Here is a 17,109-nt window from a genome sequence, read left to right on the forward strand (position 1 = left end):
TATGGATACTGTTAGAGTTCAGGGTCTTCATCGTAGCAAGGGGTTGTTTTAGGATTGACTCTAAAAAGAAATGTGTCTAATCTCACAATTGTTTCAAATATTTCTACTTTATAATGCAAACCACTGCAATAACCACACAAAAGCTGGTATTATGAGGCAAGGTGCTTGATGTATTACAGCTACTGTGCAGCAGGCAGATCAGATCCCCTTTGTACAACTGCATTTAGCTCCATATTTTAGCATGAAGTGAGCATACTGTGCCCAGGAGAGCACAGATTGGATATACATTAATGTAAAGCCCACAATAACTTACTATTAATGTCTGTTAAATGGGGGAAAAGGGCATTATACAATATGAGTGCAGTGTAAAACTTGACAGACTCTATAAAACGCAGACTACTCTTGGTTTGGATCCAGGTATCTGCCCTCACCTCTTCACATTGCTCTCAGTATTCTTTATCCTTTTTAAATCTTATGATATTTGTCTCTGTACTTGAGTTATTTTCAGCATCAGTGGTGCTTTTGTCTAGTTTTGATGTTGGTTAAAAAGTGATTGAGGTAAGGGAGAGAAAAAAAAAGTCCCCAAAGTTTTTAGTGTTTTTGAAACAGATATGTTTTTCTAGATATTTAGAGCAGTTTATGTCCCTTTAAAGTTAACAGGGTATAGATTTAGCAATTAGGCAGTAATCATGCTCATTATAGAGAGTAATCCATTTAAAACCTAACAGATGTCTGTTCCAACAGGGGGATCGCGATGGTCCCATGCCAACAATAAGGCTGTAATGTTGTTGAAATGCTCAGGTGCAAGGTTGAAGTGTGGAAGAAATTTTTTCCCCTCCCTTAAGTGTCCACATGTTGACAGTTGACCATTTAATGGCCCACTTAATTGCAGTGGCCCCTTCGTCCCCACGCATCATTGTAAATTAATGCTGAGGTGGCAGTGTTTTCTGAGAGTTCCCCCCATACGTCTCCTCGACTTCAAACATTTGTTGGCTCACTTTCGTAACTGTAACTTTGACGAGACTCATCTGCGTGATGGGTCGAGCCCCTGAGAGTTTGAATAGTTGAGAATTAGCTGTTCTCCAGCCAGAGCAGTAAAACTCTTTCAAACTGACATCTGGAGAACCCAATATGACGTGTTTGGTGGGGTAAGTCATTATAAACTGCTAAGCCATTCCAGCGGTTGAAATGCTTTTATGAAGATATGGCCACAGACTGAGACTCCAGACAGAAATCAATGTTTGAGATTCCTTTGGCTTTGTTTACATGTCACATGGTTATTTCATGGTTTATGGTGATTGATGTTGAAGGCCTATGTGGACTCAATATTTCAATGCGGATTGGAGGCTTCGGCTTCTTGTCAGTATTTACATACCACTCTCAGGTGACTTGTAACGAAAAGTCCATTAAATTTAACAATCAAGCGTGCTGAGAGAGGTATATGGAGACACAAGACCACTGGAGACCGTCACAGAGCCGTTTGCATGTGCATGTCCCCGTGTGCATGCTTCTGCTGCATTTTTTTTCCCATTAATATGCAGGGTGGAGGTATGTATCATCCAATTAGAATAATATCTGTCACCACTTTAAATATCTTCAACCCAAAGGATGCTGTGGGGGGTTGGAGAGGAGTTTCCACGGGGCTGCGATACCCCATCGGAGCCGCCTGTTTTCCAGGTTCGCCTCTCTGCCAGGTGTTTGACATTGACTAGAGCTGGAGATGAATGTAACTCATGGCAACCCATGGAATTGACTGACTCCTGGGAGTCCAAGCTTCCTGCAGTGAAAGTTTCCATTTTCAAAGCCCATCAGTTGCAGTGGGAGGGCTCCAGAATGGTCCATATGCCAGCTCTGACAGTGAAGCAGGAAAACTTTCTCCTATCTGTGTATCGCTACACCACTCACATAAACAAATACACACTCTCACAGCGGTCAGCCCCTCTGCAACGAGACATCCACCAAACCAGGGAGTATAATTGCCAGTGAGTGCTGTGTTTCTCTCTTGAATCATATCAGTTATTTGCATGAATGTCATAAATTTCTCTCTAATTTTGTCAGTGCGGTTATGAGTGAGTGTTCTTTACAACGGCAGAAACTGCACTTCAATTAAGAACAATTTAGCTTTCAGCACTCTTACTGGAGAGAAAAGGGGATGGAGGGAGATGGTATGTATGAATGTGTGAAAGGGAAAAAAAAAACAGGGTATATTTTTCTCATCTCTCATACCACACACAACCTCCCCCTTTCTCCCACCCCCACGCCATCGTGGCAGGAATCCTTTGTCAGAGGTGTTCATCTGGAACAACTTTGCCACACTTGTTTTCATGTTCTTTTAGATTACAGGGCAGCTGGCCCCAGCTTTGAAGCTCCCCCTCTCCCTTTGTCTCTGTGCAATGCACTCTGGTAATTAACTTTGTCCTTCTTTTATTTGTTCCAGTCACTCGCAGTCCACTCTTCTGAGCATCTTCTCCCTGGAGTACCAGGTTAGAAGTTTTCTTCCTTTGTGAGCCCTGACAGGTGCCTAATTGAATGATGAATGTCCCTTTATTTCTTTGTAATTGAACTGCCAGCTCTCTGATTGGTTTGGAGGATGCCCCCCCACCCCCCACCCCCCCCCCACCCCACACACACACACACACACACCCCACCCCCCCACACACACACACCCACCCACCCACCACCATCGCCATACCCCCGTTTATTTCGCCCTCCCCACCTCCACCCCCCCTCCTCCTCACGTTCACGTCGAGGGCCCTTGCCTGCCTGAGCCTCAGTGGATGTCTGCCAAGCCTTCCCATCCATCTGTCTAATAACATCTAGCCCCTGCTTATTTGGTGGACCTGTAATAAATTATGCTAAACCATTATTATTCTGACAATAATAATTTCCCCATGTAGTGCGGCTGCGTGTGCTAAATGTTTGCTGACTCGCACTGTCACTGCTGCTTTCCACGGCTGACAGCGGATGATGATAAATGGCCGCTGCCGCCAGTGGCAGAAGGCAGCACAGGCAGAAAATGGAGTCATTTATCATCCCCCTGACAGGTGTCAGTCACACTGCCTGTCTCTGTGGAATTACATTTTTTGTGTGTAGTAGTTTTTAAATAAGTTGTTTTTTAACCAATGCTCTTCCTCTTTTATCCCCTGTCCTCCTCCTCCGCGGCGAAGATGGCAATTGAATTGCATGGAAATGTCAGGGTGTGGAATGTGGAATAGGGTCATTGTTTGATCGAAAAAGGGGAAATGAATACAAGGTTTGAGTGAAGGAGGGGGGAAGACGGGGATGGGGGTTTGAACAAGGTTGCCTTGGCACACTTTGACCCCTAGCAAACTTATTGAAATTAAATTAGTGTGACCCGAGATCTCTTGCGCTTGTTCATATACAATAGAGCATGAAAGAGGAGCCGAGGCTGAACAAGTCTGCGTTTTATTCAGGCGTACTGGAAAATAGATGGGAATGGAAAATAAATGGAAATGTATGGAAACAAACTTTTATTATTATCATTATTATTGCTATCATTACATTATTGTTACATGTGTGTTGTCTTTGTGACAGAAACGAACCAAAAAAACAATCTTTAGGCACCATGCACCAGATGTTATTGAACGCCACTACCAAAGGTACTGTATTACTTTGTGTTGTGTTTCTTTATTGTTCTTCTTTCCTCTGTCCAACACTATGTCTTTATCTTCCTCTCATCTCTATTTTTCTCTGTCACTTATTTGTTTTATCTGTCACCCACTCTTGCGTGCTCTCTTTGTCTTCCCCATTCTGTGACTGAGAATGGGACTTGCCAAAGTCCCTTCTACAGTTAGAGAGTAGGTGGGCCACCGTGACAGATATAATCTCCCCCAAACAAATCACCACCCTCAGGATTCATTCCAGACCTCCACTTGCACCTGCTAAGCTAAAGCTCTGCTCTCCATGTCAAATTGAAAGCAGAAAAATAAATAAATAACCAGCCATTGGACATTTGCCTTACACAGGCTTATGATGGGATGATTATCTGTAATTCAATGAAAACGGATAAATTAAGCGAAAAAAAAAAGATGAAAAACAGGCTGTAGGGGGGGAAAGCCTCTTTGCATATTGCAATTAGCCTTTATCTAGCATATTAGGGCCATTGTTCTGGGGAAAACAAGGCTGGATAATGCACTTCTAATCCACTTACAACAACAAACCTCTGAGATGATCTGGGTAAGATCTGAGGGGAGCTGTAGTTTTAGCTGGCGAGGGAAAAAAGGCTTTTTGGGCGGCAGGGGTTAACTAACTATCATATGCTTGTCTGGCTTCAAGGAAATTTGAAGCCCTTCAAGCAGTGCTGTTTTAACCGCACCGAGCCTGCCATATGCCACCTAGGGCAAAGTCATCAGGGACATTAGCATGTCTTGGCTAGCCTGGTCTAGTCCCCTCTACCCTTCTGTCTGCCTTTGTGGGCCATGTTTTTTTTTCACTGCTGTTGTTGTTCTTTGTTATAATGAAGGTATCTGAGTGAAGCCAAGGCACATCCCTCTGCTCCTGTCCTGCTGGAGTTGGCCAATGAGGTAATGACATAACCTTTAGTTTCTTTTTTTTTTCCTCATCTTTGAAAAAAAAAATCCTCAATTGATGCCTCCTTCTTCTCTATAAACGGACAGATAGAAACTGGCTGCATTTTTTTTTTTTTCCCGATTTTCACCCTTGTCTGTTAGCCATTATCAAAATTGGTAAATTGGTCCGCTCCATTATCAATTATTTCATGTAATTAGCTCTCACCTCCATTACGCAGATGTGAAAATACTTTTTGTGTTTTATTATGTAATTTTCCAAATTGCACTTGAGGCAGAGTTGCAGCAAACTGTGGACAGGTGAGGGCTGGGTCAGTGGTTAATTCTTCTCTTCATCGCTTCATCACTTGTTTACTTTGGGAGGTCAGTGTAGGATTTGTACTCCGGTTGATGTTGTAGCAAATAGTGTTCATACATATAATTAGATGTGCACTTGGTACAAAACTCAAATAGAGGGTAGAGGGTGTCCTTGCTATAAAATAGCCTCATGCTTTAAGCAGTTACATTATTCACATGGCCAAGTTTCTTCATTTCACATAAGCGAAAATATATATAGTCAGTGGCCAACTAGTGTTTCTTACATTCAATATAGTTAGTCAGTTATTATCTCCATTAGGGTACCAGCAACAGTTCCTACTCTACTACTTCCCTAATAAAATGCAGCAAATATGGGTGAAATCTACAAAATTGATTAAAGGATGTTTTTGATTATTAGGCTATTTTTTGCGTCAATATACTGAATTTTTTCACCTATTTTTTTCACATTTCATCACATTGTTAGTCTTTCAGTTTCCTCCTATTTTGCCCGTTAGAACTGGCTGTGTAACCTTTTAAAACATTTAAATGCACATTTAAATTTTTATTGGTGCTTACACCAGGCAACGAGATTTGAGGGTTTCTTAATCTAAAATCTGAGTAGTTCACATGCATCAGTGGCACCTCAAAGCTAACTGCCATTATTCATTCTCCATTTAATTGACACATGAGTTTTTTTTTCCTCCTAAGGATTAAATTCAGCTCAGAGATAACTGTCTATGAACCATTTAACTGTCATTTTAATATGCTACTTAACATTTAAACCAAGCACTCATGGTCTCCCAGACCGCTAATTGATGTAGTTTCATCCCTTTATGAGACAATATATCTCCAACAGAGGGAAATGATTAACAATGATGAAAACTATTCATGGATTTCTTTTTTGCCCCAAGAAGTGTTCCATGAACGGGGGTTCTAAACCTGACATTTGCTGTGTTTTTTGCACGCTTTATACGCAGCTTTATGTAAAGGTTACTTAAACATACAGGTGCCTTCATGCTGTATTGTATGTTAACGCCCATTAGCTTTCAGGGCTTATAAAACCTGAGTTTTACTGAGCATTAATTGTTTTCCGCAGAAATTTAAGGTTCTGTGACTCTTAGTCACACGTTAACCTCATGAAGTGCTGCGGTTTGACTTGAGGACGGAGATGGACTCATGATTAATATGAAAATTAGGGAGATGCAAGTACCTGAACTAATCAGGTGGTCCTTATTCAGGCTGGGCCAGCGTTGGTAATGTTGCCATTTTTCATGTGTCAGCCCTGATGCAGGTTACCAGGATCTGACGATCTCTCGTTATCTAAAGGTGTGAATGGAGAGCAGGCCAATGAGCACAAAGAGGATAGGACTGAGAGGAGAGAAGAAAGCAATGGAAAATGAGACAGGCTGGGGAGAGGAAACACAGCTACAGTATGGCTGCAAGCTAGAAATGTTAAGTTTTAAAACGCTATCAGAGGTCTTAATGAAGATACAAACTCTGCGCTCACCCCTTAATTATTATAGACATGTTTGGCCTTTTTGCAAGCTGCCTTCTTAGTGCAATATTATGGAGATGTTAACAAATACTACTGCGGGTAAAAAGACATTGTTTAGACAGAAGCTTCTCTGCTCCCAGCGTTACCAGGAAGCATCAGAGAGAAGATGAAAGACACCATTCTCACTACAGGCTGAGGGCAAATTCACTTTTGGTCCCCCAATTATGCTAACAAGAGAAAAAATGATCTTTAGCTGCAAGAACGTTGTGTTTCATAACGAGCCGGCTAGGAATGGCTTGTCTTCAAGCGATGTTTTAATTCCCTCCTTACTGAAGAGGCTGTGAAATTTAGCAATGAATGACTTAATGTGTCTTATTATTTGGAGCCACAATGTAATGTTTTTGAAAATGAATATGCTCCATACGGCTGGTTTACCTTGAAAGCTAATGCAGGCTTCTGAACATTGGCACCTTTTATAGATGATGCCTGTTAATTGAGCTGAATAATTTGTGATATTCTGCTGGCTTTAAGAGCAGCTGCTGTTTTTTCATTGCATACCTTTAACACTGTCATGGCAATGATATTTATAATGAGTGGGAAGAAGGGAATTCAAGGCTTAGCCGTTAATTGGTTAACAGCCAAATATATTTTTGACTGGTTATGCATGTTGGTGTATGAGGTTATTTTGCTGCTTTTCAGTTTACTGCACTGTACACCAACTAGGTGGGAGCTAGCTAGCAACACTGCTCATCTGGCGATTACCACGAGTAATGCCATCCAGACAGCACTGCTGCATAAACATTGTGCCCACCCTTGGCATCTAAGTGAATGAATTTTAAGCAGCAAACCTCCCCTTTAGCATTGTTAGCTATGTTTACTCTGTCAGCAGCATTAGCAGTGTCAGCACAGCTAGGGTTGCTAACATAGTTAACAATGCTAAATAGGTTTTGTGGCTCAAAATAAAGCCACTTGCTCAAACAGACTGCTTGGGGGAATGGAGGATGGCTGCCATCTTACCACTGAGCTAGATAACTTGACAATAAAGTTATCTAGCTAGCTAGCCATTAGCTAGTTCCCACCAACCTGGGGGTGCAGAGCAGAGCAGCCAAGGCTGATGCTAGCTAGCCAGTGAAGGCCAAAGGGTGGACAGTGGGCACTATGATTCCAGTTGTCAACGTGGCTAGCTGACTATCTGTCAACAAAGCCAACAGAAAATAAAATGCAACAAATTTTAATCCTAAAACCTTGACATTTCACCACCTCTACATGGATAGCGCTTGGAAATGTGGCGCTAAAGCTCACACAGTCAGTGGAGCCCTGGACTAAAAAGATTAGGGCTTCGCATAATTTTGCATTTTGTTTTTCTGAAAGATTATAGTTCCAGGTTAATGGGTGTCAGGCTTTCAAAAGCAAAATTGACCGAAGCTGACATCCCTTTTGGGAAGGCATTTCTCTTTTAAGAATGTGGCTCAGCTAGACACCTTCAGTATCAGTCATTAGTGCTCCCTTACCTGGCAGGGCATCTCCCTGCACTTCAACTGAAAACATTTCACACCTCTCAAGGTGTCTTTGTGTTCAAAGGGTGCTGCAGCCATAGGTTGTATCCATCCTATTAAGGACTGCATTCCCACAGTCCCTCCGGTGTGTCCTGTTGGTTCCTGAAGTTTTGCCTTGGTGATCATCCTATGATTAAAGCTCTCCATTGTCTCTTGCTCGGGCATTGTGTGTGCTGCTTTTTCATACCAGATGAGAGACTGCGCTTGTCCGTTTGACAGAGGCGAAGGCAATTCAGCCGGGTAGCTTGGCTGTGTAATTGGCGAACTCTTGTTCCTGTGGGAAAGGTTATTGCAGAGCAACGCTTTCAAAGACCAATTTGCACAGGGATTGTCGAAAGTTAGGTCAAGGTTTGGAAACGCAATAATATCATTTAGAGCCATTACAATCATTATTATCTATGTGACATCAGCAGAAGGTAGGCCGGCCGTGTAATTTCAGCACTGTAATTCTTAGGCTCTTTGAAATATGTTTGCACTTCCAACTGGATGTGTGGGATTTAGTCTGAAGGTTTGTAAATGGAGTAATTCTCCAGAGAGGAATAACATTTCCAATATACCTATGTTTTGAAGTAGCATTAAGTCCCCATTGACGGCATAGCCTGTTTTTTATTAAGGCAAATTCTCTTCCTTTTGTTGTTCAATCTATGTAAAGGTGGATCTGTCTCCTGCACTGATGGCTCGTATCATCCTGGACAGGTTCCTTCAGGGCCTGGAGGGTGGAATGCGTGAGTAACACTTTTCCATTTCCCTCTCTGTCCTTTCTATCATCCCCCCATCAGTCTTAATTGTAGCACTTTGTCTTTTGAATTCCTTTCTGTTTGAGTCCCAATTCCAGTCCTAGCTGCTGTATTTCCAGCCTGTCCGAGCCTAATGAGAGACAGACCACATTTAGTACTAGCCGCATCCCAGGGCACATGACTGGCAATTAAGCACCGGGAGGACCACCCACCTCTCAACTGCAGTGTGGATCAATTCTAGCTCACCTCATCAGTGTTATTTATAACACCCCTGATTTCTTTCTTCACCCTCCTCCGTCTCCCCCAGTGCATCCATCTAACCCCTACCCTCTCTTTCTCTCTCATCCCCTTTTCCTTTCCTTGTCCCTGCTTGGGTCCTGTGAGGAAATTGAGTTGTGGAAAAGTGTGGCAGAAAAAGCAAACCATTCCTAGGTTGCGCTGATGGACGCGCTGCGGGAGAACCAAATTCCAGATGCAAATATTTTTGTTGAACATGTCAAAGAGATTGTCCAGAAATTCTGTGGATAATTGTTCATGTACATTCTGGTTAGCGTCTATTTTCCCCCCTCTCTAGAACTTATTTTACGTCATCTTATATCATGTATTTTTGCGATAATGTCATAATTTGCAGGTACATGTAACATTTGTTAATTCATGCAAAAAACATTTCCACGGGAGCTCCTAATATCACATGCACACACACTTTCATAACATTTCAATAGGTCTATTCTGAGAATTGTGTGAGTGTGTGTCTGTGCAGTAGTCAGTGCTTTGAGAGCGAATCGCATGATGTCAAAAAGACGTGATTCCAATTTAATCAAGAAAGAGATTAAAGTGGATGTGTGTTATTTTCAACTTCGCCACAGCACAGCCATTTGTCAAAGTCAAAGATGTGATTGCTTTGGACCCACCGTTATCCACTGCCTGTCAAAATACTAGTCTGAGCAGCTTGTAGAACAGGGCATTCATCCAGGAGAAGCACTCCGTCTCAGATAATAGCACACTGCATCCCTCCATCTCCATACAGTGAAAACATGCTTTATTATTGCTCAGAATAGATTTGTAGCAGATGAAACTTCCCGGATGATCGTTGTTTAATTTCAAAACAGTGTTGTAACCATGCCGTGTCTCGGCGTTCGCAGGCTCGCGAGTAATGTCACGATCGTGGTTGTTCTTCTTGTAGCAAGTGATTCCACAGAAGCTGGATGGCTTTTACAGGATGAGTCTACACGCTGTGACAAAACACTCTTGATTTAAATCAGATTAATATCTACTGTTCTATCTGGTAAAATAGTTTGACTCCTACTTGTATAAACATAAGACATTTTCAAATGATGATGTCATTATACTTTACCTTCCCGCTGTTGCCAGCTGTGAAGTCAGTTGCTTTGAGGGTGTCTTCTGTTTTGACAGAGCTCCTCTGCAATCTCCCCGTGACACTGCTTGGCCTTTGCAAATGAATTGCTGTCCACACGGACTGCCCGGTCAAACCGTCCAATCTCCCCGTGTGTATATTAGACTCCAGTAATGTGTTTCCATTATTAAACAATGCAAGGATAATTGTCTTTGGTGGCAATTAGCTAACAGGTTGGTTCAGTGCTATTGTCAGGCATATCCGTCATGCCCCCCTCCAGCCCCAGACTGCACTCCAGCGTGTGTGCATGTGTGTGTATTTGTGTGTTTTTGTCGCATTCCAGAGGGAGGGTGGGCAGGCACATTGCAAAGATCAATAGACTTCTATATAAGGGACATTACCCCCAACTGGGTGAGTGGCTTGCCTTTGCGTAGCACCATCGGTTTTTTTTTTATTCCCCTTCTCTGTCCCTTTGCATTTAAGAGACACAGGAATGGGGCCTTTGGGACTGTGGAATATATGTACAATCACTAGTGCTGGATCAATACAGAGTTTTAAATTGTTTTCTGTCCCTTCCTTGTTTTGTTTTGCTCGCTTGTTGTTGCCCCCCCCCACCACCACCACCACCCGACGCTCCCCTCCCTTCTCACAAGCTACACACACCGCCACCACACCTCAACATGACGACACCACCAACAAGCTGCCTGCCTCCCCCCTCCTGCTCCTTGCAGCACAAGTATTGGAGAGAGCATCAGTCAGGCAGAATGAAAGAGTATCTGGTGGCGCTTGTAAATAAATCAATACATTCAAAGCAGTTTTATCACGTATTGAATATGATATCAACATCCATAATGCTCCTTGTCTCATGAAAACAGACTGGGCAGTAGGGGAGGAAAGGTCACATGAGTACTTTTACGCTGATTATATCCACTATTTTAAGGTTATGGAAAGCTGCGCTTAAATTTTTAGGACAAAATGCTGCATTCTGAACCAACTGAAACAGCATCAGTGTATATGCCACAATTATTTGGCTGGGCAATAAATCGATATTATATCAATACTGGGACATAAGACCAGATATTGTCTTACATTTTGGATATTGTAATATCATAAGTGTTGTCTGGTTTAAAGTGATGTAACTTTCTAAGCGTAGCGAGTTATTTGGCTTTACCCACATATTATATCCACATTACAGATGCTTATTTATCAAAAATCTCACATAAATATTTTGTGAAAGCACCAGTAGTCAACCCTACTAGGTATTTGGTCAATCATATTGTTATATTTGACTTTTTCCATATTGAGATATTCTTAATAGGGCTCATGAATGTGTCAATTAAGTTTATAATGGACAAGTAAGGCACTGTACAACAACTTTTGAATCTGATAACAATAAAACCAAAACACAACTAGGGCAGCAAAACGTGTATTTTCATCTGCAGTTGAATCTGCAGTCGTGATGTCATTGAATTATGCATTTTTCATGTATTCAAATTGGTTATAAAAATATTTATTATTTATTTTTTATTACCAAAGTCTCCTTTTTTCTGAAATGTCCATATTGAATGACAGGACTATGTTTCATGAAACTAAAGTGTATATATAATGACAATAAAATTAAGTTTGTTAATTAAGGTGAACTGAACCAAACTAAGCTTAAATTTCTTCTTAGTCAAAATACTTATGTGATTCGCTTTAGAATTATATGAAATGAAAAATGTAGGAAAAAGCTCAGCATTTAAAAGGCTGGAACTGGCAAATGTTGCTGGAATTACTGCAAGGATATTGTAGGTTTGACTGTTATTGCTCTCACGAAATATTTACACAGTGACATTTTTGATGAATAATCACCCATTATGTGGATATAATAACTCAATGGATAAAGACAAATAACAGAACAGTCTGATAAGTTAAGAAAATTACCTCACATTATTGTAATGCAGCCTTTAAAACCAGGAAAAGACAACACTTACGATGATATCCAAAATCTAAGCTCATATCTAGTCTCATATGACAATGTCAATATAATATAGATATAATGTCCAGCCCTAATTGGTAAACTGAACTCAACGGACTAACATTCACTGAAGTTTTAATCCAAATAATGACGCAACTGATGTACCAACTGTACCGCAACAAAAATAATATTTTAAAACTGTTAAAAATGTTGACAAGAAAGACTTTTGGCATGGACGGATGTCATAAACTGGATTAAACCTGCATCATGTGCACACCAAATGTTCTGTTAATGCTACACTTACATAGTAAACTGTCGTATCGTGATTCCAACTCTATGTCGGTACATCCTACCTTGTATTGCCTCACACTGGGGGAGCTCCTGCTCTTTCTTTCCCCCCTCCTGCTATCTCTTCATCTTTCTCTCTATTCCTCCTCTGACAGGAGTTGATATGCCTCTAGATTTAGACATACTTTTTTTGAGGAGGCAATTTTGCTAGCTATTTGACCTTTTCCATTTTCCCAAGGCCCAGCTCCAGATTAGATTGCTGCTCCATGTTTTGTAACTATGTGATTCGACCGCCTTTAAGATTTATTGTCACATTCCTTTACAGAAGCCTCGTACGCAAGGTTATAAATGTCCTGTGTTTGATGTTAACACTGTGAGAATGTTAGCGTCTGCTATGATCCTCTGGTTCCTTGACAGAATTCATAATAGCTTCGGTGTTTTGCAGATCAGACGTGTTGATAACTGAATATTGTACTGCGTTCTATCCAGTAAAATCTCAACTTTCGTATCCACTCTGATTGTTATGGTTTCTTGTCTTCAAGTGCGCCTCTCTTCTCTGTCTCACCTCTCCACCGTGGTGGAGCTGGTGTGTATATGCAGCCCTTTTTTTTTTTTTTTTTTTTTTTTTCAAATAATGAGAGCAAGGGCACTTCATTAGCAAGGAGGGAGGGAGGAAGGAGGTAAAGGCAGGATGAGTGTTTCTGTGCGTGTGTGTGTATGCATGCAAGGGGTGGGTGCAAGGGAGGTAAGCAGCAGCGTGGCACTTCACTTGACAAGTATACTAATTACTCCTTTTCAGCAGAGGAGCTCCAGTCAGCCTCTGCCACAGTCTAATGGCCTGACCCAGGAAGCCTCTCTCCATAGCAGAGCCTCCCCAGATCTGCTTTTCCTACCGCCACACACACACATAGACGTGCACACATACACACACACACACACACACAGAAGCGTGGAGTCTCATCTCACCGCTATCAGGGAGAATCAGGTGGAAGCAGATCAGTTCTGCCCCAGTAACCTCTTCAGGGACTGGGCTCCTCCTGCACAGGAGATACCACCTCATATCATCAACTAGCACCTACACACCACCACAGATACTTAAAAAAAACATGTTTTTCCCCTTCCTCTCATCTCCCCTTCTCTCTCTCTCTCTCTGTCTCTCTCTCTTTCCCATCTTCTTTTTTTTTTTTTTTTTTTTTTTTTTTTCAATACGGGAGGATAAATTTAAAAGGAGTAAATTGGAAAATCAAATGAGGGCTTTAGGCAGCCGCAGAGATTTGCAGAGCTGTCGGCCAGCGTCGCAGAGCCTCATCCATCATGTCCCACAAGTAGTCAATTCCTCTAGTATCTGTAAATGTTTTCAGATATTAGCCAATTTATATGCTCCGAGATTCATCATGGAAAATCAGCTTTAGCGGCGCACATTATCAGGACCTGTCTCTCCCTTGCTCCATGAAGTTTGATGAACGAGTGCCCCTCCACAGCTCAATGGCTTGTGCATGGGGAGTGTGGCGGGGGGGGGGGGGCGTATGTGGGCACATGGAGGAAATGGATAAGCGCGTCCCCCCCCCCTCTCCAACACAGCCGTGGAAAAAAAAGTGGGTTTTTTAATTAATAAACAAACTTGCAGAGGAGCTCATCAGTGTCAGGGGCAATAACAATCGTCATCCGTTACTGTTTATTACGGTCCTCCCTCAACAAATGTTGCTATCTAATGAGGTTTCTCAACATTTTTTTGTGTTTGAGATAATGACTTTTTCACCCTCGTGTGGAGAGAAGAAGAGTAGTTACAAATGACTCGAGTACGCAATAAGAAATCAAGCCAAGGTTATGTTGCTGTTACCTAGCTTTATATAGTTTATCTTGTTTTGGAGTTGCATATGAAAACAGGCTTGTGATTTGTTTACACTGGTTGTTTTCTTTAGCAAATCCCAATGGAGGTGTAGCGTTTCACATCTATTATTCTCCTCCTCTCTTTTCTTTTTCTGCTCAGATGTTGACGGTGTGATATGGTGCCTTAGTCAGAATTTATACCAACATGGGACAATTACAGTAAATTTGGCGAATGTTTACAAGGTGCAAAGTCGTGCTGCAGGGCTTTGTTCTCTGTGTCTGGTGTTCCTCAGATTATGCTTTTTATTTTCCTGCACGTGTTTTATGTGTGCGTCTGTGTGTGTGCCTTGAGTGTGTGTATTTAAAAAGCATGGCGTCTGTGTGTGTGTGTGGCAGAGAGGAGCTCAGGGTGTCATAGAGGAGTGCTGCCGTGCAAGGCGGGGGCGTCTTTAATAAATGTATGCTGATGTTGGAGGCTGCAACGATGCGAGGGATGCAAGGGCCCTGTTGTTATTTACTGCTGTGTTTGTGCACAGCAGCGAATCCCGGGCCTGCAAATGGCATTACAGCCTGTGATGAATGAGCATTAGGGTAAACTCATTTTAAAAGCATCCTGATTTATTAGCGGCCCGGCCTTCCATTTTCATCAGGTCAATGCTTGGCTGAAATTCCACAATGTCAGCGCCAAGGTCACTTCTTTATGGCTATTTTTAACCCCATCGCTCAGAAAAGAGCAGGAGAAAGGGATCCTATCACTTATTACGGCCATCTACCAAAAATATCAGAGGGCTGGAGAGGCGAGGAGAGAGAGAGCAGGCTAGTCGTGGAAGTGTGTGTTATGTGAGAGACCAAAATGTGGTGGTGGTCAACCCCCAATTATGAGCGCTAGTAAGACAAGAGCTTTAATGGCCACCGTTTGCCTTCGGGGAGGTTTATTACACACTACTGTTTTGCAGAAGCAGCGTCAAATCTATAAAACGACCATTAGGAAGAGGGAAAAAATCAATCAAAATGCCATTAAAGTGGAATAAGTTGCCAATATTGCTGATGTGGTTGCGGGTCCTTTGATTTTCCTTCAGATTATTAGGCACAGTCGAGTAGTGACTTTGTTAAGGGAAACCAGTGTTGTTGGGGAGTAATATGTCTCCCGGCTTCATAAAGTTTGCTGCCTCATATTTCCCGCTTTATTGATTATCCATTATCATTTGTCATGAGGTGTCCTAACTCAAGGGGAAAATATAACCCTCTTTCTTCACCGCCGCCCGCACCGCACAGGAGCATGGTATGGATCTGCGTGTGAAGGTACCAATCTCTGAGAAAAATGAGCAAAGAAATAAAGCACAGCCCTGTGCCTTGCAGCTCTAAGAGGGAGTACGAGGTTATGGGGTGGGCTGGGGGAGTACCGTGGCTGGAAGAGACTGAAACAGAGAGGAGGTAGTGAGGAGAAGAAGAAAAAATAAAGAGGTGGCAGAGAAAGATGGAGACAAAGAAGAAGAAACAGAGAGAGAGAGGAGGGAGCGCTGAATGGGCTTTGTTCTTCTTCCTCCCTCCTCCCTCTTTATTTCATCATAAGGTAGATGAGGGATCACAGCACTGTTTGTGCTCTCTGTGATAGTTTTCTCAAGGAGTAATGCCTATGAAAGAAATGCAAAGACAGGACTGAAAAGACGGGTCTTAAGGGCTTCTAAATGCTCCTCTAAGTGCATTTCTATTAATGAAATCCATTTAAGAGACGCTTGATGATCCAGTCAGCGTTTGTAAATGCACACCCAAGTCTTTTTCAATTGATCCTTTCCCAATGTCTAACTCCCTTTTTTGTCCATTTTTATAAATCTTAAAATAAGCCGTCTTGTTATTAACACTTATAAACCGTGCACACTTTATTAGATGAGCTCGGAGATCTCTGTGCAGCGTTGGTACAGTACAGGCGCCATCCATGCCTGAAATGCGAATAGAAACATTCCTTGTATTGTCTGCAATGCTGCAAGTCTGTCAGGACCATGTATCACTAAAATGGCGTGCCTCAACCATTTCGTCACACAATGATACAATCCATTTAATCCAAATCTTTTTAAGAAATGATTTAAGGAATTTTTTTTGTGCTGTTGCAGTACCAGCGAATCAATCCAGCGGGCTTTCCCTTCCTGATTTATAATGTTAGTAGAGCAAGAATGGGGATGAGAGATGCAGAATAGTCGGCGTTCATAACATAGATAAACTACATGGGGCTCCTGTGCTCTGGACTGAAACATTTATCTATAGAAAATCTGTATAGACACCAAGCAGCCATCTAATGGACTAGTGTGGAAATACTGCGCTAACAGTGGTGTGGTGAATTACAGTATGTCAAGCCTGTCTTTTGCCTGTATATTTCCAGAGTTTGTTCTCAATTCAGCGTAGCAGTTAGACTATTTTTTTTAACATTTGTAAGTTGGACAAGCTGTGAAGTTTGACGCTATTTGCATACTAATATTTATTTATATATTTTTGTAATTGTTTCTCACCCTTTCTTGTCCGTCTGTCTTGTTCTCAGCCTCTAAAACAGTCCTCAACAGCATGCTCAAGGACCCGTCTTTAATTCCAGACCCAATCCTGGCCAATAACATCTACCAGGTAAGTGTTTTAACTTTTAAATTCGACCTGGAATATGACAGGAAAGCATTTAAATTGCTCACTTATTTAAATTGCTTCAATTTAATTTTAAAAGTTGCCATGTAACAAATCTCCTGCTTAGGTATAGCGAGATTCTAAGTGTTATTGTACCACCTGGCTGACAGACGGCATCAGCCGCTCATGTTTGCTGATGAGGTCACGTGAGAGCCGGCGGTCATGCCTGCCAATCTGCCAGCATCTCCTGTGTTTTCCCCCTTTCCCCGCCACTGTACGGGGCTTCCTTTCCCTTCACCTCCCTTTACACCCACCCACCCTTTTTTTTTCGCACGCCATAATATTTCTTCCTCCTCTTTTCAGTGCACAATAAATGACTGCTGTTATGGACCGCTGGTAGACTGCATCAAACAGTATCCTATCCCATAAAATTTTAAGCCT

At 42.0% G+C, this 17,109-nt stretch overlaps 1 protein-coding gene across 1 annotated transcript in view; it reads left to right on the forward strand.

Moving 5' to 3' along the window:
- Positions 1-17,109, forward strand: part of cdin1 (CDAN1 interacting nuclease 1) — a 65,417-nt gene that overhangs the window by 10,021 nt on the left and 38,287 nt on the right. Inside the window, exons 4-9 of the mRNA XM_049596778.1 lie at positions 2,438-2,483; positions 3,556-3,620; positions 4,484-4,544; positions 8,548-8,620; positions 16,595-16,674; positions 17,032-17,081. Coding sequence (XP_049452735.1) covers positions 2,438-2,483; positions 3,556-3,620; positions 4,484-4,544; positions 8,548-8,620; positions 16,595-16,674; positions 17,032-17,081 — 375 coding nt within the window. The remainder of the gene's footprint in view (positions 1-2,437; positions 2,484-3,555; positions 3,621-4,483; positions 4,545-8,547; positions 8,621-16,594; positions 16,675-17,031; positions 17,082-17,109) is intronic.

Source organism: Epinephelus fuscoguttatus, linkage group LG14 (assembly GCF_011397635.1).
Source record: "Epinephelus fuscoguttatus linkage group LG14, E.fuscoguttatus.final_Chr_v1".
Lineage (NCBI taxonomy): Eukaryota > Metazoa > Chordata > Actinopteri > Perciformes > Serranidae > Epinephelus > Epinephelus fuscoguttatus.